Below are 27,923 nucleotides of genomic sequence, written 5' to 3'. Positions count from 1 at the left end.
TCGCACGACCGAGCTGTTCGACATCCACCCAGCGGCGCCCACAAACAACAGAAGGAGAAATAGCGGGTCGCGGCAAACCTTCTTGTAAACAGGTCCGACTTGCAATCAGAAGAAACTAATGAAGAAACAAACTAACTATATTTAAAGAGAACCAACACATCAATGAATGAATTATGACAAGGATCAAGAACACGATCAAGGAGTGATTATCAGTTACCAACGCGTGCGTTGACAAGTCCAATGTTTGGACTCTGACTCTGGCGTGATGGCCAACCTTCTCCACCATCTACCTGCAGATGTATTGCTCCACGTGTTCACATATCTCCCAGCAGCCGACAAGTTCAACGTCCGTGTGTGCTGCAAGTATTTCGAACAACTCGTGAGCCATCGCTCTCTATGGGAAGACTATACCGCGTGTTTCAGTTTCAAAAACGGACGATACAATCCTCAGTTTTGGACAAGTCTTGCTCGCAGAGGTCTCAAACGTGCCGTGGTGCTGGGTGGGCTCAAGGAGAAGCACTGGATACAGCTGGCATCAACGCTCCCATCTCTCTCCACACTGGTAGTGGACAATGGGATTCAAGAATGCGCACGGCATCTAAACAAGTTTCCAAAACTTAGGAGTTTGGCGTTAAGGGGTAACAACAAGCGTAATGCATATGCTGTGATAAAATGGTTGACAGTGGTGGACCCCGAACTGATGACCTGCATCAGTCTGTGTGATGTGGATTTCCTTTCTCCTGAACATTTTCTTGCGTTTCTCTCACAATTCACGAATCTGACCTCGCTTGAATATCACTCAGCTGGTGACAAACGAAACCAAGTGCAGATGTTTCACTGTATTATTTCCGGTTTGCCAAAGCTGAAGCACTTCTCTTGGGCAATGAATCACTATCCCAAATATGTCAGTGTTCCGGAGAAGGGTTTGGGAGAAACTGCCGACTGCTTCTCCAACCAGACGCTGACCAGCTTGGAGCTGGTTGTGTACGACGACTCGTGTCTGTCCAACGACACGATGCGTTCATTGACTCGTCTACAGAGTCTTACTGTGGTTTACATGGATTCACAAGGACATCGATTGAAAACGTGGCTGAGCCACGTCCCTCAATTATCTACCCTTGTTATTAAAGGGGGGCCCCCTTCTCGGGAGTATGGCGGGTCAATTCCCGCAAAGGTGACCAGTCTGACCATGTGTGTAAATCAGTTGACCTCAGCTGACCTGGCAGTCATAGCGTCAAAGGTCCAGGGTCTACTACACCTACATCTAGAACCATGGCCCTCAGACTGCCACACTGGTCTGATTTTCAAGCTTTTTCCTAATCTGCAAAGTATTAAACTGCGCGTTTGGCAGATTGGAGAGAAAAACTTCTTAGACCTACATCGTTTTCGAAGTATGCAGAGGATCGAAGTTATAGATGCTGCCGATTCGCCTCGCATCTCCGAGATCAGCCGCCAGCTACAAACGCTTAATGACAAGATCAGGATTCTAACATCAGTCCCCAGAAACCCATGGGCTTGTTATCATCAATTGCATTAGATATGTGATTGGTTGATTACAGATAAATCACCGAACATGTTTTAAAAGCAATATTATTTTACTCGGGTTTAGTATTACAATAACCCCCAAACATGAATTGCACATTGATCACGTTTTTGGGATTGTAGGAAAATAAAAAGGAAAAATACATAACAAAAAAGGCTTACTTACAGAAATAACCTTTTATTATCAATCACATGAATTCAAACACATTGCCAGGCTATGAAATGTTCTCTTTATGAACAGAAAAAGTAATTGTGGCACTTAAAAAGGGACATGGGGGGACTCGAAAGAGCCGAGATACTCATGGCAAAGCATTGGATCTATAAGGCAATCATAACCCTAATCTTACCATAGAGATGAGCAGAAATACATTTTCTAATGGGCATAGTTCAAACATTGAAAGTGTTTAATATCACATAGCCCTGGGCTTGTGGTTATATAAGGTAGGCCTATAACAACCACATCAACTATATATGGCTCAATATAATGTATATTACCTAGTGGGCTCTAGGAAATTGTCCAGTAATGGTTTTGCAAGACTATTTGGAAATCAGCATTAGTGCACTAAGCAAATCGTTTTTTTCTAGAGTTCAACCCATAAAGACTCAACCAGAAGAAACAGACATTTCCACAGTGTACAAGACATTGCATTGGCATACAAAAATTGGCACAATCATTTATATTGTTTTAAAATACACCATGTATCGTGTGAACCATAAATTGTACAAATGTATCTGGATAATAAAGTCTGCAAGAACGTCAGTGAAAAGTTAAAGATCACCAAATAATGTAATCAAGGTTACATTCAGAGACTGAACATGTAAAAAGCCACTTGTCAAATAAACTGATCAATACTCAACGGCCCTGGTATTCCTGTTTACCCATTCCGGAGGCAGCTAACCAATACAACTTTATAGTCAAAGAGGTTAGCGTTCATCTCAAAAGGTATTAGCCTGTTACCTAAATATTCAGGGCAGGGCCTCTTAATTTCTCCTGAACACTATCCAATACAAGTGGGTGTTATGTATTAGGCGAGAGCCATCGCTGGTTTATAATTATATGCCCATAGAGCCAGCTCTTTGCATATTCCTGGGAGCCTGGAGAAAAAAATATTTATATATTTTTATTCTAGCCATGACACAACAGTGATTTTCACAACACTATGCATGTCCAAGAGTATTCCACATTTTCTTTGATTGTTATAGCAACCGGCAGCAAGTGCTGATGAACCCCCACCCGTCAGCCAGACGGGATTATGCTCATCGATCCTAGAAATGCAGCACGCCATTCAACACATTGCACAACACATAGCACATCTCAAGCTCAGGTTCACGTCATCAAGACAAGTCAATGACATTCTAACAGTGCTGAGCTTTGTTCATAGTAGTCAAACATAAAACATTAGATCAATTCGGCTTATTCCTAACATCACTGGACACTTTGGTTACAATTTTGGACATATGCAGCAGTAAATCAAAGGATATCTTTGAATTTTTTTTGATTTCAGTTTTTCAATATCGAGCCACTTGGCTTATTTGTATCAAAGTTGCACCTAAATTGAAACATTAACAAGCGTACACTTGTATTGACTTATAACTGATTTTGATCTAATTTCGTCATTTTTTTATATTAGAATGTCGGTCGTAAGATAACACACACACACACAGTTTAAAAGTTTAAAGGTGCAAGCAATTGAAGTGGGACATTTTCATTCAAGTTCTGGTGCCCATTGGTAGAAAACAACAGAGAGGGGTGACATGAAAACAAGGCCTTTAACACTGAGAGACTAAAGAATATGTAGTTTAGTTCCATAAAAAGACCTGATAGTTTGATCAAACCAAAATCCACCTCGATGGTCTTGGAAGGAAATCTGCAATTGGATGACAAAATATAAAAAAAATAAAATGACCCCAACCAGTGTGTGCATGTAATTAAACACGTTTCTCTATGTATCTCAATATTGCAAATCTCTATCTTATAATTAGAAAAATACATTAATACATTATCACAACACGCATAGGCAAAGTATCGGTTATGTAAAACCATCTACATGTTTTAGAATTACTGAGGTCAAGCCTATGGTCCATGCAATTGACAAGCAGCTGTCCCAAACCATCACAAAACCACTTTGAGCTGGTTTGGTCACATGATAAGGGTTCTTGCCCTGGGGAAAGGGTTAAAAAATAACATTTACAAATCATCGCGCTGCGAAAGTATTAATCACTGCATTTGTTGCAACCACACTCAACAAATACATGCATACAATTTAAAAAAATCCTTAAAATCTCTCTAGAAAACATCTGCCTGTAGTCAGTGTCGAATGGCCACCAAGAATAATCAGGCTAATTACACGGCCCCTCACCAGCTGGTGTCGAGTCCATCCACCATGGCTTCTACTGATGTGATCCCCTATGGAAATAGCCTTTAAAATCATCGACACCTCTCCACTGTATCCCACACACGCATACACGACACGCACATCAGTGAACGCATAGATGGGCACAGACGGTACGCATGCAGCAGTTAGAAAACAAGAAACCAACGAATGAACCCACACGGGGGGGCCTCCCCGTGGGTCGCTTTGTGCAAGCCCCTCCCCATCGGGACCGCCACCAACAGGAACAGCTTCAGCTGAAGAGTTTGACGAAGCAGCCCTGGCAGTAGGGCTTGTCGTTCTGCTCCTTGAAGGTGCCCTTGTTCAGCTGCTTAAGGCAGAAGGCACACACAAAGTGTTCGGGGTGGAACTTCTTGGCCATGGCCGTGATACAGCGGCCGGTGATGGGCTTCTGGCAGCCCGAGCAGAGGGAGCCGCGCCGCTCGTGATAGTGGCCCTCGCAGTACGGCTGGCCGTCGTGCTCGAAGAAGCTGCCGTTGACGAACGGAGTGAAGCACTCCTGCGGAAGGGGTTGGACAAGGCAGTGGTTCAGCAGTGGGGACTCCCCAGCCCAAAGCCCTCTGAATACCTGCCTCTGAATGACTTGAGTAATGGATCAAAGTTGGAGGATAGGTTGCTTTTGATGAATGGTGTTTGCAAAATGAATTTAAAGTCAACAGAAACAAGAACAGGTGGACATTTTGCTGACTTGACTGTTGAGGAAGGATTTATTCGGTTGATATAAATGTAATTTCAGAGACCAGTTCAGGCACTGTTCTTGCCTTCTTAGGGGTTTACTACAAGTTATGGCATGGCCATTTGCCCCTCATTTAAGACATGTTTTAGACATAACAGTCCAGACCTATTTGAATAATTTAAAAACATCCGCCCACTGAAGAACTCACCCTGCAGACAAAGCATTCTGGGTGCCAGAGAGAGTTGAGGGCAGAGATGTAGTTCTCCAGGATGGCACGAGCACAGCCTCCACATTTAGGAGCGAACATATCAAAGTAGTCCTTCCTGCAGAACGCCTTGCCATCCTTCTCATGGAAACCTGGATGACAAGGTCACATGTCAACTCCTCCCGCTTTTAAACACTGCTTTAACATGCACAATCAATGTCAATCTAAACACACACTTTTGTTAAGATTGATTAAGTGCGCAATCAAAGGCATTCTGGGATATTAAATTCCTGAACTACTACAGGATTCTGTTTCCATTTTGGTATAAATATTACTTTAAGAGATTAGTTGCCCGCAACAGGAAGTGTAGGTGTCATGGAGGACTGGATTATACCTTCAGGCCCGAAAAAGGCGCCGCACTGGGCACAGAAGAAGTGCTCTGGGTGCCAGGTCTTGTCCAAAGCAGTCACTACTTTCTGCAACATCAAAACATCAACATACAACATCAAACATAAGCAGCTGTCATGTCCCGACTCCCATCTTAACCCCCATGTAAACAATATTGTCATCTGCATGTTTTCAACTCAGTACTTGCTGCCCACTGGCCAATACCTAAACTCAAACTGAACCTGTATTGAAATGGGGTTTCTTAACTACTTCTCACTTCTTCTTTTTCAGTTAAACTATCAACTATGACCAGAAGAGGGCAGGCTAGTTATGGAGAAGCTCTGAGGAGATATGGGCAGATGCTTGCACTGCTGGATCATGTTTTCCAGGCCTCAAACCATTCCTCATGTACCTTGAACAACAACAAACAACACACACAATGTAGGCCTAGATGCCATAACAATAACAAGTCCAGGAAGAAAAGTCTTGCTAGGAAATATCTCAAGCTGAAAGCATTTGTTTGTGATCTCTTGTAAGCTAGTGCTAACCTGAGCAGTTAACTGGGGGGTGAGTTACTCTGCATTTAGACTGGGTTGCTGTGCCTGTCTGATATTACTGGAAATATGTGAGAATCATCACTCATGTTGGCTAATCCCTCGAACAAAGTCCAATTCAACTTCCTAACCAAAGTATCTTACACTACTGCTGCTAGCAGTAGCTCAAAGTTTGAATAGGAATGAGCTCATAAGTTAGGAAGAAAACAACAAGTAATCTGCCAAAATCCCCTTTACTTTTAACAACCAAAATATTTTGATGGTCCATACGTGAGCCAGCTGGATGTTAATATCCATAAATTAGGCAGTTTTATGAATATAAAAATCACATCATAAATGTCCTTTATTGCATGCACAACACATCTCTTACGTCAAGTATGGGCCCGTTGCAGTAATGGCAGCGCGGGGAGAATAGGTTGTGGTAGTCCTTCTCACAGTAAGGCTGGCCATCTCGCTCAAAGAAGTTTCGAGAGCCGATCTCGTCCTGACAGTGGGTGCACACAAAGTGCTCAGGGTGCCACGTGCGGCCCATAGCCGTCACCACCTGGTGAAGACAAGGACAACATTCAGGTCAACTGTGGTGAGGGAGGGGGTTCAGTGTACAAGTCTGTATACATGGAACAGGACTGCAATCTTTGTTTTTATGTAGGGATTACAATTGGAAAGTCAATTTTACATTTCCAAATCCAACTATAGGAGAGGAAATGTTGGCGACTTGAAATTTACGGGAGCTGTAAATATTACTTTCTCTCATTAAAGTTATCCCGTCATTGAGTTTAAATTATTGATTGTACATCGATTGAACATTGATTGTACATCTTATTACTGGGATAAGAAATGATCCCAGTGATAAACATATGGAAAATTTAAGAAAATACATTATTCATGCATTTAGTGGCTTTGGCCTTAACGCATGGTAATCACTCAGGAAATATGCAGGACACAGGCCAACACAGCATATCTTAGTAAACTAGGACAAGTTACTGGAGCACCCTCTGGTGCTAGATTTCCCAAAAACTATCCAACCCAAAAACAGAACACAGACAAATTCATCTTTTAATATTCTAAATAAATGTGTATTATTGTACCTAAGATACTTAATTGATATACTATGTGTTTGGGTGTATCAGTGGGCTTTTGTCTGCACCCTCTAGACCTGTATTCCTCTGGAGGGGTGTACATCCACCTACCTGGCCTACGATGGGCTTCTTGCAGGCACCACACACCCCCTTGGCCACGGTCTGCACTCCCAGCCTGTTCAGGTCCGACTGCAGGCTGCCCAGCATGTTGTCAAGCTTGTTGGCTTGTTTCGGAGGGCCGGTCGGAGAGCTCTTCCCCTGAGACTGAATCTGAAAGATGCGGCACGCAATGAAAAAGTAATAAATCATAATTTTTCTGATTGGTTTGAGAACCGTTTTAATAAAAACAGAAAAGTTGTTGATTCAATGTGCATTGATTTGAAGGCTTTCTAAACATATTTGGTGCTAGGTCTTTCCCTAGCTTTTCCCTCATCCATAAAGCCAATACAATCAAACAATATAGAAATCGGATCATGTTGGTACTTTGCATATACATCTAAGCAACCTGATTACACATTGTGTTGCATGATTGCCGTGGAACAGAGTCCCCCCGGACAATAGGGACTGGACCATCTTCCTTTAGGGAGAGCTGTTCAATAGCCAAAACTGAGAAAGAAGCTTCTAGTTACAAAGAAGCCATGTCTGATTCAGGAACTACAAAATATATTGAGCAAACATATATATCCATCTTCTTTTGGCTTATGGTGAAGGTAAGCTTCACAATCTACCAAAAAGTCCTATTACGGGGAACCTTGAAATCTTCCCTCTCTCCCGATTCATCCATCTGCCCACACACACACAAACACGCACACACCTGACAGACACAGTCAGCGCTTGAAGAGAAATGCATCTTCAAAAACAAGGCCGTTAACCCGGGTACATCTGAATACCTCGCCAAGCTAAAAACAGAATGATTCTACACCGGCATTCTAGAGTGACACCCCGGTCCTTACCCTAATGGGGCCTGTTGACGGAAGTCCTATGGGGGATGCTAAAAACGGTAGCGGTAACCTTGCTGTCATGGGGCGGATTGGGTGTCCAGCTGGGCCTTGGGCCTCACATTCCTGCGCAGGACAGTTAAAGAGCGGCTGGAGCACAGGCGTTACCCCATCCCATCCCAACCCTGTAAAGCCCTCAAAGTCTACCACCTCCCCCCCTTATCTGATACCATGAGCCCTGGCGCCATTAGAAGTGAGGAGAGGGAGTTGGTGAGGGATAGAGAGGGACCAGATATGCCTAAATGTAGTGTTACATGTACCGTGTAACCTGGACTAAGTGGGGGTCTCACGCAAACACTAGACTACATGTCGCCACAGCAGGGGGCTAGAGAGGGAGTGTTGTAATGTGATTTATCTCCAGCGCATACAATCAAAACTGTGGGAGCTGACTTCACACAAAAGGCAGAACCCTTGTTGAATCACAGCGGATTCAGATGAATAAAACCATTAAATAAATATAAATGAAAAAACATCTAAAACCGACAGAGAAGAATGAGAGTTTGAATAGAAAAAAGGGTGAACAAAGCAAAGTGGTGGGGGTGGGGGGGGGTGAATGTGTGCTGGTGCCGTGCCTGCATCGGAGGGAAGGCAGGGTCGTATTCTGTCTGACAGCTCACGGACACCAAGACCTTGGGGGGCAGAGGGGGCGTGGCCAGCTGGGGCGGGGGGCTGGGTGATGGAGTGGGCGGGGCCGGGGGAGGGGTAGGCTCCCGGGGCGGAGGTGGTGGTGGTGGTGGTGGTGGTGGTGGAGGTGGAGGAGGAGGCGGGGTGGGCTCCCTGGGGGGAGGCAGGGTGGGCGGGGGCGGTGGGAGAGAAGGAGGCGGGGCCTGCTGGATGGGCGCAGGCCTTTTGGGCTGAGGAGGGGGCAGGACTTTTCTCTGTGGGGCGGGGGACACGGGAGGGATGATGATCTGAAGGAGGGACAGAGAGAGACAGCGAAACACAGCAGGATGGAAACAGGAGAGCAACGAGAAAATAACAGCAGAGGAAAAGGACAGGATCAAATAGGAACGAAATTTAGAAAGTCATAGAACAGTGAAAATGTGATAGTGTTAACAAAGCCTTATTTATAGCTTTAATTTTACTCCAAAATTCTTTCTCAAAGTCCAAATGCAGCTGGGTTGGAAAAAGCGTAAATTAAACCCACTCTGCTTACTCCTTCTTCGAAGCTGTTATCCGTTAATACGGTGGCAATCACTCGTTGGTACCAGCTCTGTCGTTTAACCCCAGTCTGGTTATCTACCCGGTCGCTCCCCTCTACCTTATCCACGGTCGGGGCCCCGCCTTCCTCCCGCGTGCGCTGAGGGTTGGACATGACAATGACCCCCTCCGTCATCCAATCGTCGGGCTGCTGCTTGCGCCGGCGCTCCGCCTTCCCGATGCCCAGTTTCCCCTGCAGCTCTTGGATGAGCCGGTCCTGAGAGTTGCTCTTGTTGACGAGGACGGCGCCCAGTTTGCGCCGCAGCAGCCCCTCTCGGTACATGGGGTGCACGTTGGGGGTCTCTTTGGTGCGGCGAATGACTGACTTGAGCTGGAGAGTGAATGATACGGCGGTGGGGTGGGGGGGGGGGGTTGGGGGGGTTGCTTTATTTCTCAAAGCACACGTTGAAGTTAAGAAAAAATAGATATCACACAAGCAGGATGGCTTCAGAAGCACTGGCTCCGGCCGAGTATGTTTTGTTCTTTATCCAGTGCAGCCTTGTTGCAAAAAAAAATTGGAGCGGGTGAAATGTCTTTTGGCAAGCCATGCTGCACAGCTTCAAATATCAAACCCTCTCTACTCATTGATCAGTGCCAAACCAAGTCAGGAGATGCAAACAGTCAACAGAGTGTAGCGCACTTTGAAGCAAACATGCCATCGTCTAGCATCTGAGCCTTTTTAAAAAAAAAAAACTTCTGCGCCATGAGGCAAGGGATCATTGACTAGTAGATGAATGGACACAGTGTACACATCTGTTGCGCAAAGACGGCAAGCCAGGTCCTGATGATGATGACTCAGACAGCTATGTCAACCAGGAGCAAGTGGAGGCGTGCACGGAAAACCTTCAGCAAAGCTTCCCAAACACAAAGCCAGGAAGAGTCAGCCTGTTATTTACCATCGTGGACGTGTGCCTCCGGATATGTTGTAGTGCTGTAATGGGGGATGAAGCATTTCATGCACCGCACCTCAAAAAAGGAGGGCTGTTACTGTTTATCAAGATGCTTTGCGTGTGTGTATGTGACTTTTGTGTTAAAAAAAACCTGCTCTGGTGAAATAAGTTTCTTTCCCAATGAGGCTGAAAAACGTATCTGTCATCATCATCCGTTGGCCACACATCAATATTTATGATATTTACCCTTCTGTAATACTGGTGAGGGAGACTTTCAAGTAAGGCTTTGGGAAGGGCTTGGCAATAACTCAATAAAAATGTTCCTCACCTCTCAGTTTCATCACATAAATGTACTATTGATTCACACCACCTTGTGTAAATCAATACTAAAAACTCTCATGATGAGGACTACAATTTTGGAACTTAAGAGTTGGTCTGATATCACAATACTTCCCCCTGTCCAAAGAGTTACACATTTACATTTATATCCACTATGTAGTAGGGGTTTATATTTAATTTCAAATACAGCCTATCTTTGATGGAGCCAAGCACGAGGCTAGGGTCAAACGTCCTAATAATAGAAGGCCCAGATGGGATCTTAAGAAGGCATTCCAGCCATGCCTCAGCATCTCATTTCGGGGGCCCCAGGCGAGAGTCCTACTTGTCCAGATGCGGATAAGCGTTCGACGGCGGAGGGCTGCCGCGAGGGCAGGTCCTGCATGACGTCTGGGGTCCCGGGACAGGTAGAGGGGGTCATACACTCATCCATCCAGCTGGAGTCGGTCATAGATGTCAAGGTCCCGTCCCGGCTGAGACTGGGGTAAATTCCTTCCTCGTCGTCCCACAGCCTATCCTCGTCTCCTTGCATTGACTCTCCTTGGGTGGAGTACCCTCCGAGGTCGGACGCTCCGTCGTCGAAGCTCCCCCTCGTGTGCATCTCGCCCGGGCCCATAGCCAAGAGTTTGTCCAGGGCGTCGTTCAATAGCGGAGCCCGGCACGGCCAGGAGAAGTCCCTGTCCGGAGTGTCTTTATGGGGTGCCGACATGCTATTGGAGGACACGGCGGGGAGGGTGATGGGGGAGCCCCGGGGACTGCTAGCATGTGGGACCGTGTAGGTTATTTTGGTGACTGTGGCTGGGCTGGAGCACCTATCGGCTGCACTCTGATTCAGTGAGGATGCCAACGGACTACCGATCCGTTGAACCGGGAACGGACTGGCACACTTTGGGACGGTGTCTAAGGCTGGCGTCGGGCTTTGAGGGATAGTTAGGGGGCTTGAGATCATAGGAACTGTGAAAGGACTGGAGCACTTTGGAATCGGGCTAGAGAGCCTAGGAGCGGTCACCGGACTGGAGCACCTTGGGATCGCCTCAAGGTTTTTAGGAACGGCCATAGGACTAGGGGTTTTAGCTGAACCAAATACCTTTGGTATCGTTACTGGGCTTGCACATTTGCGAGGTAGAACTGGACTAGCAACCTTCTTGATTTCAAGGGAACTATGAGTTTCAGCTTCTGGACTTTTAGAGAGTAGCACTGGACTGAGGCTCCTGGCGGCCTCTGCCTGACCGCTAGGCTCCCCGGGAGCAAGACCGGCACTAGGGGTTTGGCCAACAGTGAGTGGACTTGAGCCGCTAGCAACAGGACTAGGGCTCTTGGTCATAGACGGTGACGTTGAGCTTTTAATAGCGGGGGTTTTAGCTGGTGCCACATGAGCAGGTCTCACCTCGCTGGCCTGATTTAGAGACTTTATCGCACTGGAGACAGTTACGCTATGCGGGACTTCGGGACTAACGTTGCCACAACTGTCTATCTGTTGAGTCTGGGAATACTGAAGGCTTTCGGATGTAGATGTAGATGTCATAGTAGGCGATGAAGGAGAGTTGCTTATAATGGAGTGATCTTCATCTATATGGAGATCAAACATGAATGGGGTGGAGGAGGGTGATATGTCACAGGTGGGAGAGGGAATGTCCACATGAGCATCATAGGAGTTTATCGATGGGGTAGGGGCAGTAAGGGGGGAGCCAGCTGGTGATGAGGAATCTGCCCCCCCCAGATTCACAGACAACTGAGAGCCTGACTAAGCCCCCCAAAACAGGTGTGTTTACCAACACAAACAAAGAGGACACAGAGGAAAAGACAGAACAGAGGAAAAGGATTGAAAAAGAAAGTGTCAACCATGAAGGTGTTCCACATGCATGCACAGAAACTAGCACGCAGCCTTCGAAACTTTATCGTCTCTCGATTATTAGAATTACGAAATAAATACACAACTAATTCCTAATTCTGTAATACCTAATTATACTCCTTTGTGCAAACTAAATTATTAAGATAACTGACCTACAGTTTCTAATTACTTCTCCTGCGTTATCGGCTAGAGATCAGTTAGAGAAAGAAAAACACAAAGCTTACCACAATCTATTACACCACCTTTTACAAAGATCTACCCTGCAACCCACCTCAATGCCCTAGATGTACAGGATGGTAGCCTTATAAAGATAATGATATTACCCCCAAAAAAAAGAATAAATCTATATTTGATAATAAAAATCAACCATTGGTGCACTGAAACATCATTAAAACTGAATAACCAATTCAAAACAGTACCAGACGTGTTCCTCAGCAGTAACCTTACTACTGACAAATTCAGACATTACATTTCCAAATCAAAATCTATCCACTGCTCCATCCCAACATGAACCCCCCCCCCCCAACGATACTCACATTGCTTTGGACCTTAAAGTCAGACAGCGATGCCATCAGCTCGTCCAGCTCTCGAGTGGCGGAGGATGCAGACATCCTGGCCTGCTGCTGGGCCGCCGTCTCCGGGCCGTCGGTCGGCTCCTCGGACACCATGACAGGGGCAGGGCTAACGAGACACACGTGGACACACTGTGGTGAGCCGTAGTATTGGCCCCATGCCTCAAGTCAAGTCACCAAATTGGTTAATGTCAATGTATAAACAACCTCTGCATTTGATTGCATATCAATCATCACTCATTGCCAGCCGAGATTTGTGCAATGGAATGCCATCAATAAGCAGAATGATGAAAAACTGATGGGGGATATGATGAATCTTTGTCGCTGGCATGTCGTGACCTAGCACCTAGAACCTTTTTACTAGCCTTTAGTGACCCAGCATGTAGAACCTCCCATGATCCAACATCTAGAACCTTGGATACTAACATCTGGTGACCCATCAGCTACATCCAGAACCTTTGTACTTGGCATCTACAACCTGTGATCTTCCTTGCATCTTGAACTTTTGAACCAGCGAGCATCTAAAACGTTTGATCAACCAAGCATCTAGAACCTTTGATAATAGCATCTACAGATGGACACGACGAAACCTGCAGCAGCAGTATGATCATCATCAATCCTCATCCTCCTCATTACTATCTCCTTACATGGGCATCGGCACAGAGCTCTCCAGCTCATCCAGGAGGCTCTCCACACTGGGTCGTACGTCCTCTATTCCCCGGGTGGCCAGGCTGCGTTTGGGCTTCTCCGTGCCAGCAGGGGGAGGGTTGTGGCTCGTGAGAGGCGACACTCCGTTCTCATGGACATAGTGGTGTATGCTGTTGGACGGCAGTGGGGGTGCGGTGTCCTCTGTGGACAGAAAACCAAACCATGTGGATTATCTGCCTGGGTCCAATGCGGGTTTGGAATGAACAAAGGACATGTGCATGGCAGTGGTGGCCTGATTTCTCAGATGCCTACAGGGCTGCGATGCACACAGTCCAGTGATAAATAGTCTGCTCATGTCCATCATCAGAAGCCCTCGGTTAATTAATATGACCACAAATTGTTGAATTATTTTGACCATTATTTGGGTAAATGCATCTACCAAAGACTGATCTTTTAATTAGCATCAGCTGTATTTTATGAAATATCAAATCATCAAAGCATTGCCAAACCAGATGTGCGCAATGAAATGCTATCAACAAGCTAATCCCGTGCACATGATCCACATATGGAGGATTTAGCATCAAGACATCAAAGTCTGGTGTATATAAACAGAAGGTAAATGAACCTTCTGTGGGGAAGCAGGGGCTGTTGTCCTGGACTGCGTTGAGCTCCAGCAGCAGGCGGTCCAGCTCGGACAGGTTGCTGCCCAGAGAAGAGTTCATGGCGGCGGTTGAAGATTCACTGTTTTTCTGTTTGTTCGGGAAACTGTTGAGACAATCAACAGAGAATATTTTCGCTCACATTTCGTTTTGTTTATTATATTGCTATTTATATTGAGTCTTTGCGTCTGTCAACTGGTACTGGCTTATATACCAAGACATCAAAGCGGTGCCAAAATAAATGAAAGTATATTCCTCAACAAGCGAGTCATTTCCTGATTTCATTTCCAAGTCCTACCTGTAGACGTGCTCCTCCTCTTCGGGGGCCGGATCGGGACTGCCCCCCTCTGTGGACCAAGTACTCCGTGGGGCAGAGCTGAAAGACTGAGGAGAGCAGCAGGTACATTACTCACAATGTAGGACCAGCATCCATATGGAGACCTTACTAAAACAACCTCTACCTACATTCACAGCTGTAAAAAGCCAACGCTACAACTACAACTGCTATCGTTTAACATCCGGTTTTCCGTCCGGCTCGACGTCTCGTCTCCACACGGACTTACCTGGGTGTCGTCTAGTCCGTTGATGGTCTGGTCAGGTGGACCCGGGGGCGGGGAGCTGAGGTCCTGCTGGTGCGACTGACCAATGGGCAGGGAGTAGGCCGGGTCTTCGGGCAGGAAGAGTGGACTGTTGGAGATGTGTGATGTTGTGGACTCCAGGTCCGCCAACAGTGCATCTACGGAAAATAACAACAAACACACCACTTGTTATTTTTTCAAGGCTCTCTTTGGTGTTGTGTATACCATCCAAAGAAAGATAGTCGCCAGCAGCTTCCAAAAAGGTCACACAAGAAGAGTGACTTCACAGGAGGGTGGTGGAAGAGTTGAAACCGCGTGAATCATAAGAGGTGTCTGGGCCACTCCTCTGGTTACTCATTCACCCTAGTGGGCAAACAGCAGGCAGGCGCACACACACACACACACACACACACACACACACACGACTTTCAGTCTGTGTTAAACGCCTGTGCCATACTCTAGAGAGGGAACGCAGAGTGCAGGGACATCAAAACTGTAATTGTGCAGGTCTAACGAGTAGGTAGGAAGAGACACTTACGACATTACTGTGGATTTAGTGAAGGGCCCAGGCCGTATTACTGTACCCTGCAGGCCTATTTTAGCTCACTCAACAAGCACACCAGTGTTTGGTTACTCTGTCAGAATGTCACAAGCCATAAAACAATAAAGCACCCAAATTAAGTAACAACAAACGTCAAAGCAATGCGGCGCTACAGCGATGCAGGAACCATAGCCATTATGACCTCCTGACAGTCTCACAATGTAGACGCACACACACTTTAACACAACATTTTCTCTATTCTGAGAGGCGTATCGTAAGACCTATTTACTGCGTATATGTCTCTCGTAAGCACAACACATCATTTCAAAGTTGTATCTTCAATGAGAAACAGCCGTAAAGAAGATGTGCCAACTTCCCAAGCGCAACCTTTTTTTACTTTTCTACATCAACTTATTAAGAATTTGAACCAACCCAACCATGAACAAAGTCTAAGACACAGCACTTTTAACTCACACATACACACACACACACTCCGAACTTCAAAGAGCACTGAGTTGGAGCGAGGGAGAGAGAGAGGGCAGCAGAGTTTGAAGATTTGAAGATGAAACGTACCTTAGGAAAAGACCAGAGCTCGGCTACCCACACATACCCACCCAGGAGAGATAAGGAGAAGGAAGAAGGGCAGCCCACAGTGACTCCCTGCCAGGCCGGAACTGCCTTTCTTAGCTCTACCGGCCTCAGCAGTGGGGCGTGAGGCACAGAGAGGGGAGAGGTGAGACCAGGGGGCAGGGAGAGGGAGAGGGAGTTGGGCCGAGAGGAACAGGGCTTGTGTAATGTTTACCTGCTGCTACGCCTCCTCCCACTGCTATACTGGCACAAGCCTGTCAGCCTGAAACCCTAGGTGGAGTTAGGCTTCACAACACACACACACACACACACACACACACACACACACACACAATACATTCCCTAAGGCTACGCCACGCAACACAGCCAATGGTTGTGAAATAAGGGAGGGGAACGAACAAACCTTTCGTAACAGGAGTTCTTATCAACCGGTTCAAACACAAGAAGGGAGGACTAGGAAGGACTAGGCTAGAACCAGTATAAATAATAAATATATAACCAGCTGCCCTTTCATACTCAAATCCCATGCAGGCTTTCAGTAAAATTGACCACGTCTTTCATATTTTCATTATCAACTCCATCCGGTTTGAATTGAGGATATTCGTATCCAAGATGAACCTTAGGTCACTGGAAATATTCAGCATATTTAGCACAAAATAATAATAGTGAACACCTTGACCTGACAACAGCATCACTAGGGGGCAACGTTCACTCGTCACCAGACAGAGAGGAGACGGGGCAGAGCTAGATAAACACCGGATCCTTTTGGCCACAGTCAGCCTGACCGTGGCTAGCATGCCAGCTACCAGGCAGGGTTTCACAGTGAAGGCCTTCTACTCCACATGGACACAACGGACCAGACACATTCCATTATGATTCATTGCTGCCCACTGTTTACACTTTTGCAGCCAAGTTACAGGGTTTGGGCTCACGTGATGCAGTGGCCCGCATGTGTGTGTGTGTGTGTGTGTGTGTGTGTGTGTGTGTGTGTGTGTGTGTGTGTGTGTGTGTGTGTGTGTGTGTGTGTGTGTATGGTGTGTGGTCATTGGGGGTCCGTGTACAAAAGCACACAGAAAGATCAGACATTGCCAGTGCTTTGGAGTTTGTAGTTAACTATTCTGCACAGGAGTGTTTTGAATCGATGCTGACCGCATTCTACCACCTCAGGGGATCACTCACAACGTGACCCAGTCCATTGGTCTCATATCATTAGTGATCTCAGGGCCATAGAAAAGATAATTTGTTCTAAAGCGAAACAATGGCATGCTCCGACAAAAATAATAAGTTTGAGGCATCATCATTTAGGAAGGAGAGATGTAGCAAGATAGCCATACTGCGGCTGGTGCATCCACGAGTTTAAGGCTCTTAAATGTGCACAGAGCGTGTGATGACTGGTGCGTGGGGTGTGCTGCAGACACCCCATGCCTGGGGGAACATGCCATAGCACGGTCCACAAGTACGAGACATCTGGAGCCAGCCGCAGTCAGGCCCCAACAGGAAGAGACGGGGCTGCAAACCAAACCAACCTGAGAGATAAAAGCCCTGAGACGAGAATAACTTCATGTATACTATTCGAGATTTTCTAAATTAGAGAGGGGCGCTTATCTTGTGACTTAAAAGATGCAGAAGATATTCAAGGTTTATAAATCTCCAACTTTGAAAGTCTTAAAGAACAAAAAAAGGAAAATCTGGTCGCTCTCTCTTTGTCTAGGGAGGAAGAAGCCTTTGACGATAACCAATTATCTTCAGGCTTGGAAGCACTGTGCTATACGAGACGGGCCTCAGAGATAGATCTTCGCTGCTCAAAAAGGATGAAATCCCAGTGGTGCAATCCTTCCTATTGAAGAGGAAATTTGTGAACCGCAACCATGAAGCACAGCTACTAGTTCTCCCAGACACACAGTGCGTTATGCACCCTTAATCCACAAAATCCTCTGAAGCGGGCGAGGTTCAAACTATTTATTTTGCATTCATACTCATTTCAGCCGGTGCCAAAGTTTTCCTGTTAGACAGTCGTCCCCTGTCAAAAACTCAAAGCGCTGTAGAGTTCAGAGCGCTCTGGCATTATGCACCGCAGTCTAAGCATACATACATATGGGACAGCAGAGAAGACACGCTGATTAATAAGCACCGAGGATTGTGTGGGGGAAGAGATGGATGGGTAAAAAAAAAAAGGGAAGCATGCAAATGGCACAGGCGAGTCCCCAAGAGTCTGAAATATATGGGTTGACATAGATTAAGCAGAAGCTCCTTCTCCCAGATGAATGGTGAGCCTTTTAATTACACAAGCACTGCCCTCCGCGGTGCTCATCAGAGAGAACGAGAGAGAGACACAGAGAGAGACAGAGAGTGTGAGAGAGTGTTGGAAGCAAAAATATATATATAAAAAAAATGGATAGGTTTTGAAGGACGTTCGGTAAAATGGTTGAGAACGAAAAAGGTAAAAGCATCTACCGGGATCGATATTCATATGATGCACTGATGTGTGCTGCGAACAGCGGGTGCCAAAAAAAAGTGTATACATGCAGTCATTTTATGGTTGACGGCCATTTATAAAAAAGGGGATCATGTGGCGAGAAGTGGCTTCATCATCATGCATCATTTCCCGAGCAGACTTCTGTAAAGAATAACACAGAAGTATACATGAAAAACAGGAACCAATAGTAGTACAGGGATTATAGACTGTGCAGATGATACTATCTACATAAAGCCCTCAATAGAGCCCATAGTTTCCATTATCTCTGGCAGGATATCCTGCCTGCCCATCTCTCACTTTATTACACGTTTCCTGAGTCGCTCACAATCACTGCTGACCAGCAGACAGCAGGGTGCAGAGTGAATTAACAACAACGCCGTCCTCCTCTCGCATCAGCTGCCAAGAGCTGAGCGGTCGCACTTCGTTTCTGGGAACATATCACGAGCAAGACTACATATATACTATTGATCTGTGTTGAAGGCATCTCCAGTGGGAATCACAGCCTTTCATATCCTGCAGGTGGAGATGTTGCAGCATTTCAGGTTTATGGCAGACCGTGAGGGAAGCTTTTGTATGCTCCGTTATCACACACGGTAAATGTCATAGCAGCTCAATGAAAAGCCCATCATCGTACGCCGTGCATAATGTCGAACAGAAGCCAAACAAACGTTCAATTAAAAACCAAATGCCATCCGTGAGCCTCCATGCTACCTTCCTTGTTTATTTGTCTACTCCTTCATTCCTTTACCGTCTACCCTTTCCTTCCTTCCTTCCATCCTTTACCGTCTACCCTTCCTTCGTTCCATCCTTTTCTTTATCCTCTACCCTTCTTTCCATCCTTTGCTTTACCTTCCAAGCTTCCTTCCATCCTTTGCTATAACATCTGTCCTTTCCTACCTTCCCCCCTTCCTTAGTTCCTTCCTTTTATCAAGATGAACACGGCCGACTCAAATTCCTGACATGCCTCAACCTGGAAACACATCTATAATATCTGAAGAAATACAAATTAATAAGAGGTGCAACACACACACACACACACACACACACACACACACACACGGCGTAGAAGAGCAGGAATTATAGGCCAGGTGAAAGAAGAGCCGAAGGCGCCATTTATTGGAGGAGCTCTGTTCAGTGCCCACACAACACACTGACATGATCCAATATGGACTCTTCTCCTGTAATGGAGAAACGTTTGGCCAGCACAGCTGCTGGATAGCAACAGGAGGAGTGCATCCACAAGGTGCGCGGGCAATCTAAATGACACATTGTCATTTTTGGTATAAGATTGTGTTGTGGGAGGGCTAGCCAGTGAGTGACCCTGACAGAGCATGATGGATGGCCGTGGAACCAAGCCTCAGGAAATACTCAAATCAGCGCACACACACACACACACACACACACACACACACACACACACACACACACACACACACACACACACACACACACACACACACACACACACACACACACAATGCACCAACAGACAGGCCTCTTCACTTCGAGGCTACCCGTCAGAAGGTCAGAGCTTGTTCAGTGTGCTCCAGTGGCTCCAGCTGTTTCAGAAACACTCGTGCAACACCTCACGCCTGGTCTAGCACAGAACTGACTCCATCATAGACTCCCCATAGCAGCAGGCCCAACGTACACACACACACACACACACACACACACACACACACGTGTTCCAACAGAAGCAGGAACAGCACCCGACACACAGGTGTCCTGTGTACTTAACTTAGGCCAGACATTCCAAGGATACGCTGAAACATTCCAGCCTTCTATTAATCCCTTGGCGACCCTGACCCTGTGCTCGCACACATAGGGTATTAGGTGGATGATGTATAGACTATAAGTCTGATGACTGTAGGAGAGCCAAGACCACCCAGCAGGCTTGGAGTGACTCGCAGGGCTGTTGGGTATGCAATGGTCACTATTGTGTTGTCAATACATAAAGCGATCTTGGATCAATCAGAAGGTCTATGGACGCCATTAATATGGAAATGTTTGGTACTGCCATTTTTTTTTGTCATGGTTCATGTGTGCAATAAAAATTAGAATCGTGGCAGAGAATCGTGATATCAATTCTAAGCTAAAAAAATTGTGATTTATATTCAAAAGAGTACTCTTCAAAAGAGTACGCGCTCAACTAGTTCTGCGTACGCCCGATTTCGTTCAGGACCGTCAGCCTCCATAACTATCTAGTTCTTGATATCTTACTAGATCTGCGATGAACGGACTGATGGAGACCAAGAGAGGGGATAATATCTTGTCCTTGGCATTGGCTGCTGTCCCAGACAACCAATCACAGAGAGCCAACCTCCAGACAAGGGGAACGTTCAGGGCCCCTCCAATCAATTGACCAATCAGAGTAACACAACCTTAACGAAAGCTACTCAATTAAAGCCATTTGTGCAGCAGGAACCTTTTATGACCCGGACCTTAAATCAGGGAGCCAGTGGCTGCCCATTTACAGAAACTGTCTCCGGTCAACTCATGCATTTACTGCTGCCTGTATCAATTTGTATAAACATAATCTCTTTTCAACCTCCCGGCCAGATGTCTAATACATGTAAACCAACAAATATGGTTTCATTGACTTTGTGAATCGGACTACAATTGTGTTGGTCCCGATTGAAGATTAATCTGTTTTAATTTGGTCAAAAGCTGCATGTAAAAGATGAGACAAAAATTAGAGAGGCCTGTACATAGCCCTACGATAAACTTGCCTATGTTCTTTACCACATATACCACACTCCTGCCATACCATTCACCACTATTTGAATTGCACATCAGTGTGTTAAACGGCTTAGAGAAACAGAGGTTATACCTAGCCTAGGGGCTTTCCTCCTGTGGTTATCTCATGCTGCTGCTGCTGCTGCTAACGCCTTGGTTTCAAAGAAAACACTAACCACATTCAACCATAACAAAGTTCACACTTCTGCATTAAGTATCATTTCTTAAAGGTGTTGCGGTAATGATACATACAGAGGCTTATTTTAAGGTTTCTCGGTATCATGGCATAGCATAAGTTTATAAAATTTTGCTTTTCATCATGCGCCTTGGTAGAATTACAAAAAAAACATATGAAAACATTTAGAAACTGAATTGATCCCTTAGTGAAACGTGTGGAAATTGAGTAAATCCAGTGTGTGGCGGGTAATGCTGGTTTCCTAGTCTTGGGCCCACTCACTCTGGGTCAATGTGGGTCACAGGACCAGAGACAAGCTGGTCTTTGTCCCCCTCTGGCAGGGAGATAACAGAGGATGGATGGATGGAGGAGGAGGAGGGTGAGGAGGTGGGGGACGAAGAGGGGTTGGGGGGGACTGGAACGCAGCACACTGCATTCCGCCAGCCAAATCACTGATGAAAAACCACCAGGGCTGTTTTAGCATGAGAGGGAATGTGTGTGCGATGTGTGTGTAACCCTGGTTCATTAGCATGGAGCAGGAGTAGTCTGGAGCTAGCATCGCTTATGATGTCTTTGAGCCAAAGCTTTTTGAATCCAGATCATCTTTAATGAGTTGCTCACTGAATGGGAGCCCAGATGTCATTGTGTGACACACACACACACACACACACACACACACACACACACACACACACACACACACTAATTAAAAGGGCTTCATTGTGTCAAGGCACATTGTTTTATAACCCCAGTGGGTCGATAACTTGATAAAAGAGGGCCTGTTATTCCCTATTAAAGCCTCTACCAAAGCAAACGGACAGGCAAGTTGGCACTGACCCACCGGCCTCCACGCTGCCCTGTAATGTCAGCCTCACAAAAGGCCTGAAAAAACATCCTCCAGCAACTCTGGAGTCAAAGCAGGAAGGCATTGGCAATGGAACTGAGAATATCGAAGGCAAAGCAAAAGCAAGTCAGAAACAGGAAGTTAACGATGCACTTAGTACCATCAGTGATATAAAAACACCATGACAGCAAGGGAAAACAGGAACAATGATTTCAACACTGGACACTGAACCACGGGAGGTTATGCGTGTTTTGCCCTTTCAGCCAGCCCCCCCCAGAGCTCCAGCACCTAGCCGCTGTGCCGTCCACACCCGTTCCTCCGCCGCGCGGCCAACTGCATATTATCAAACGAGCTGTCCATCAACGTCAAATTAAGCACCACGATAAGAATCCCTGCACAGTGAGGAATTCAGGCTGGGGAACTCGATCCGTCAACAAAATGGCTGGACGATGAAAGGTCAAAAGCAAATTTTGGCCATGCATCAGAATATGAGTAATCTTTTTATTATGAAGAGGAACACAGGTCCTTGCCTCCAGTGCTGTTGTGACATTTAAGGCCATTGTGATATAGGAAATGGATGCACATCTGCAATGGCCTAATGAGCCACTTATCTGCGGTTAGATCAACCACTCATGGATGAAGCTGGGCGGTTGTGATCATAACCCTACCCCTAACCCTATGATCATAACATTCAAATGATCAGGTTTAATTACAGCAGTGTGTTATGTGAACTATCAGACAGGGCGATATATTGGATTAGAGTGTGTGTGCGTGCGTGCGTGCGTGTGTTTTCATATATTTTTATTTTTTCATAATGTTCAGGGTTTTACAATGTTGACTTTACAACACTATATGCAAATAACATTTTATCTTTTGCTAGCCCATATCTGATGCAACAGTTACAATCAAAGCTTGAAAATACATTGAATGGGCATACAAGTTCGAATACAGAAAGAAACATTATTCGAATGCCACTTGATTGAACTTCTCACATACCCAGGATATGTAAGGACTTTTGGTAACAAAACCAGCCGTCGTACATTATTCCAATAAAGGATAAGCCTCTTTTTTTTCAGTTCATACCACAATTTCCCCACAATGGTTAGATATTACTTTCATCTATAAAGTTTTTATCAGCTTGTCGATAGTTATTTTTGACCATTGTTAATAATGTTGGACTGAAGCACATTGCTTGGGAAAAGATAAGGGCAGAGGTGTCACATTATTGAAAAATAACAGAAACCCTTGGAAGTTGGAACGTTATTGACCAATCAGGATCCAATATACAAAGGCTGACAACCATCTGCAAGGCCTATTCCAAGAAATGCCTTGCTGCTATCGAAAGCCATATTGTCAAATGTCATGGTCCTTTGTCCCAAACTAAAAGAGAATATGCAGTCCGTCTCAACAGTCCCCGGCTACCTATCCTTTGAGTGAGTCACTGACAACTCACTGTTGCCTGTGTCCTAGTAGCCTGGGAAACAACAGACTGTATAGGATCACAGTTTCCAGCTGTAGATCACGCTCCGCAACATTCTACTACAGTAGGGCAGCGTTGATATGATTTGGATTCAAAATAAGGGAAGTCATCTCTTGATAAGGAAGAAAACATGAGTGTTGCTACTACTCGATGAGACAGCATCCACTGTGGAAATTTATATCCGGATCTCTATTGTGGCACACAATTATCCGGTGTCAAGAACTTCTGTTTTTTCAGTTGTTTTTCGGTTTCTCCACTGCTGAATAATTCAAATGAAATACGTGCCATCTGGTGGACACTTGTGAATCAAAAGTGCCAAGCTAGAATTAGTACCATTAGTGCACATCTTAACAAAGGAGGCACAAACAATGTGCCCTGACCCAGGTGGTGTCAGGGCCGTGTTCTGCCTGCTTTGAGCTCAACTGTCCAACAAATACACTAACAAATCACGTTTGATTTTCAAATTCCAACCTAATTTTTTATCATTATTAATCTTGGTAGGAACGGGGTTGTGTTTTCATGACATCCCGACTACAACAGCAGCCCAGCGGCTGGTGAGGAATACATCAGCATGTCATTACAGACACATACACTCAACTGTGTTCAGCGGTGGCGGCGCTAGATACAATGCTTTACATTGTAGCGATGCAGGGATTGTTGGCTATGCAGTCTTGGATGCTACTGGTCAATACGGTTGTTGGCTAAGTGCAAAGCTGTGGCTGCTTAGTCAGCGTCCCCTTCAGAGAACAAACCGTCCACACCAGCAGCCTGAAAGCTGGAGGAGCATGCATAACATGGTTGTTCGTGCGTGCGTGCGTGTGTGCGCGTGTTGTACCATATGTTTCAAATGGCCAACATCATGTTCCGTCGCTTAACACGGACAGATGGAGAGACGAAACACTGGAGGATAGATGACTCTTGCGGGATTACTTATTGATAAATGTATAGGCAAATATGATTACAGTAACTTCTAGCATATAAATGTGGAAAAAAATGTTTATGATACAATTACATCACAACATCCATGTTATATTTGTTAATAAATAGTCTTCTGAGAGTCTGGCATGTTGCATGTTGCATGCTATAAAGAGGGAGAGAGCTCTGAAGCTGCTGATAATAGTGTAGAGCATCATCGAGTGAGAGGCCGGCAGACATAGCGGGGGGGGGGGGGGATCTTTACCATCCGCTGTGAGAGCAAAGCCAGATGCAATATGACAACCTGGTCCATCCTCTCCTCAACATACATGCATACACATACATACATCTACGTGATGCCCATAACAGATGAATACTTTGCCGGTTGTGCAGCTCATGGTAGACGATCAAACAGCATTCTTAGTCAAGTGTGCGTGTCAAGTATCATTAGCGCTTTACATTTTGTACTGTTCCAATATACTCCCCGTATTAAATAACTCAGAAGGGTTCGCAGGTTGGCCCAAATCAGGTCCCAGTTCTGCTGCACTAATGAATACAGCAGAACTGAGACCCCCTCCCCGCTCACACTCGATGAGCGACCCTTCAAACAAAGCCACTTCAGCGGCCCCCGCTAAACAAGGCCAAGGGCTCTGAGAGATCACTTCAGACCGCTGACGAGGCTACTTAAGTCAACCCACAATGGACTGCCTCCAAGTGAGGCGGGGAGGTGATCAGGCGGAGAGGGTGGAGAACTGCAGTGGTACATGAGAAGATTCAAAGTGAACAGTGTGTGTGTGTGTGTGGGGGGGGGGGGGGGGGAAGAGTAAGAGACTATTTGACATGCATGTCTGGTTGGTGCAGAACCAGAGCAGTTGAAGGAGGAGCTGTGGGCATGGCTGAGGGGCTGTGTGTGTGCGTTTGTCTTTGTCTGTGTGTGTGCCTGCGTCTGTTTGTGTGCGTCAAGTCACAACAACAACGACAACCAACTCTATAGGGTACATCTGGTGGTGGCTAATGAAAGCCATATGTCAGAACAGCGCGCTCTGGCCGTATGCAGAGCTCAGATAATCAGCCTTGCAGCCTACCCTGCACTGTTCCCAGCTGCCGATAGATCACAGCCTCGGACTCCCATGTGGCTCACCACAGGAATGGAGAAGGGAGTGGGAGAGAGGGAGGGGAGGAAGAGGGTGAGGCAGAGCTGGTGGTGGATGAGGAAGGATGGGGGAGTGTGACCGAGGCTCGACAAGCCCTGCATGTGGATGGGATGGAGTCGTGACACCTTGCCATCACAAGGCCTTACCAACATATATTCCTAAAAAATACACAAATATTCCAGTCAGTCGACCACCTGGAGGAACGAACTGACTCTCTCAGAGCGAGAGCGAGAGAGAGACCAATGGGAAGTTCCCAGGTGCTGCTGGCTCAGCACTGGAGGCCTGAGGACCCAGAGTCCAGCCACTATAAATACCCACCAGCTTGATGGCCTGATGTGAGGAGCCTTCAAACTACTAGCCACTTCAAACAACCATGCCCCCAACCCCCCACCCAGTCTTCCTCTATCTCCTTCCAGAGCAGGCCACATTCTCTCCCAGCTACCTTACACTCCCAAAGTACAGACAAGCATGTCCTTGTTGGGGGAAAACCCAAACAAACACATTTTTGCAAGTTTACAGCGTCTCTAAATCTTGTGATTTGGTGTGTGTGTGCTCGTGCGTGTCACCGCCCCCCTACATTGAAATTACACTAGGTTGAGCACGTCTTATTTTAGGAGGCTACTTTAAGGGAAGCCCTTTGCCCATGTAAGCTGAGAAAGGTCCTTAAATATTCACTGCATTTAGAATGACCAATATTCCTGGCCAAGTCTCTAGCGCTCACACCAGCAAGCCCTCACCAGGGAATGGGCACAACTGGCTGATAGGGCCAGAGTCAATAAAATAAAGAAATGAGAAAGAGAAAAATATGAATGTTTTGTTAACAATTAATCAGGCTCCATTTGGTGATGATTGGTCAACCTGTTCTTTCTGTGTAAAGGTTCCCTCCCTGCACTCTAAAGTGAGTCAGTTCTCTTACCAAACAAGCCTTAAATTTAAATGCTGCATAGTGGAAACACAGCCGTTCTCCGTCAGATAATACATTCATCCACCCACTGGGGAAGTGAAAATTAAGCGAAATGTGAATTTACATTTTAAGGTCAGCTGAGACAAGGCCCACTCAAAGGTTCCATTTGGCTGCATTTCAGCATCTGGACTGGATTTCTTTGATTTGTATGGCAAGGCTGCATGAAGGTCCGCTGCCTATTTGAAGTTGCTTTAAAGACTTTTAAAGAGCCTCAGTTCTGCAGGTACATGCAATTTTATGCGTCAACCAAATGAATAATGTATCTGTCGGGGTGGGCTATTGGTATATCAGGGGAAAGAGTAAAAACATGTTGGCCTACTTGTGTAGAGTCGGTGAAGATGTTGTATATCAGTATATCACACACACACACACACACACACACACACACACACACACACACACACACACACACACACACACACACACACACGATCGCCTAGTCGACACAAGGTTAAAATCGACACGCTGCAGGGGCAACAGAACACACCAGCACATAACATCGATTATGTAGATCTGTGTAGAACTCATAATCGCTCCAAGCAACCCTGCTGTTGTTTTAATTAGCCTTGTGCTGGTTGTCGCCTAATGCCTCCTGCACAGTCCCACGTTGTGCTTAACCCATGGTCCCCTCGATCCGTTCAGTGAACGCAACACTGAGCTCACAGTAGAAGCCAGAGAAAGAGTAACATGTCAACATAGCATGACCGTGTTGATGTTTGAGCAGAACAACCCCATTGATAGTTGTAGCATTATTATGTCAAGCGGGCTTACCTAAATCATCCATGGTATCCGGAAATCGTGCCAAAAGCCCGTCCAGCAGAAACGGCGTGCGGGCTGATGTTGCTCACAGCTGCAGGGCAACTAAAGACACGTTTCTTTAGCTTTGGTGACCGAAATCCCAGCTTTCCCCCCAACTGACTGCTGTTAAGTTTTCAAGTTCCCAGCTCAATAAGCGTGAGACAGATCGGTCACAGACTCAAAGCTCGCCCCCATCTGGACCCTCCAACAAGTGAACACAACCAGTTGTCCGGTTCGGTACCTAGGGACCATACGACATCTAGCGGCCGGACGACGTCAGGATGGGTGGACACGACAGAGTGGACTAGAATAATGGAATAGAGGAGAAACTGTTCTGCCGTTACATGTAGGAAAAATCGTATCATGTAAAGATGGACAACATGGACACATTTAATAGGAGACTATTTTAATGATTTTTGTTAAAGCAAATGGACAAGCAGATGGATTTTTAGTAGCTTATGAGAAAAGTGTAAACTGACACAAACTCTCTCTCTCTCTCTCTCTCTCTCTCTCTCTCTCTCTCTCTCTCTCTCTCTCTCTCTCTCTCATATATATATATAATTATTCTAAGCAATTGCGCCATTGTTTAGTTTAACATTTAAATTTAGTTGACAACGGAATGCAATTGTCCAATAACAGAGTCACCTTTGAAAATGAATGTCGATATCGCATAGATGGAA

General features: G+C 45.9%; 1 protein-coding gene across 1 annotated transcript; it reads right to left on the bottom strand.

The window, feature by feature from the left end:
- Positions 1-68: 68 nt before the first annotated feature.
- On the bottom strand, positions 69-27,396 carry pxna (paxillin a). Its single transcript, XM_079747466.1, has 11 exons — positions 27,217-27,396; positions 14,555-14,727; positions 14,290-14,375; positions 13,958-14,097; positions 13,332-13,533; positions 12,649-12,793; positions 6,948-7,106; positions 6,128-6,301; positions 5,211-5,292; positions 4,820-4,968; positions 69-4,434 (listed from the first exon to the last, which is right to left on the bottom strand). The coding sequence occupies exons 1-11, from the start codon at positions 27,227-27,229 to the stop codon at positions 4,168-4,170; spliced, it is 1,590 nt and encodes a 529-aa protein (XP_079603592.1). The 5' UTR covers positions 27,230-27,396; the 3' UTR covers positions 69-4,167.
- Between the last annotated feature and the right edge of the window lie 527 nt (positions 27,397-27,923).

The sequence above is a fragment of the Pollachius pollachius genome (genome assembly GCF_949987615.1).
Source record: "Pollachius pollachius genome assembly, chromosome: 12".
Lineage (NCBI taxonomy): Eukaryota > Metazoa > Chordata > Actinopteri > Gadiformes > Gadidae > Pollachius > Pollachius pollachius.
This window is presented reverse-complemented; position numbering and strand designations above follow the sequence as displayed.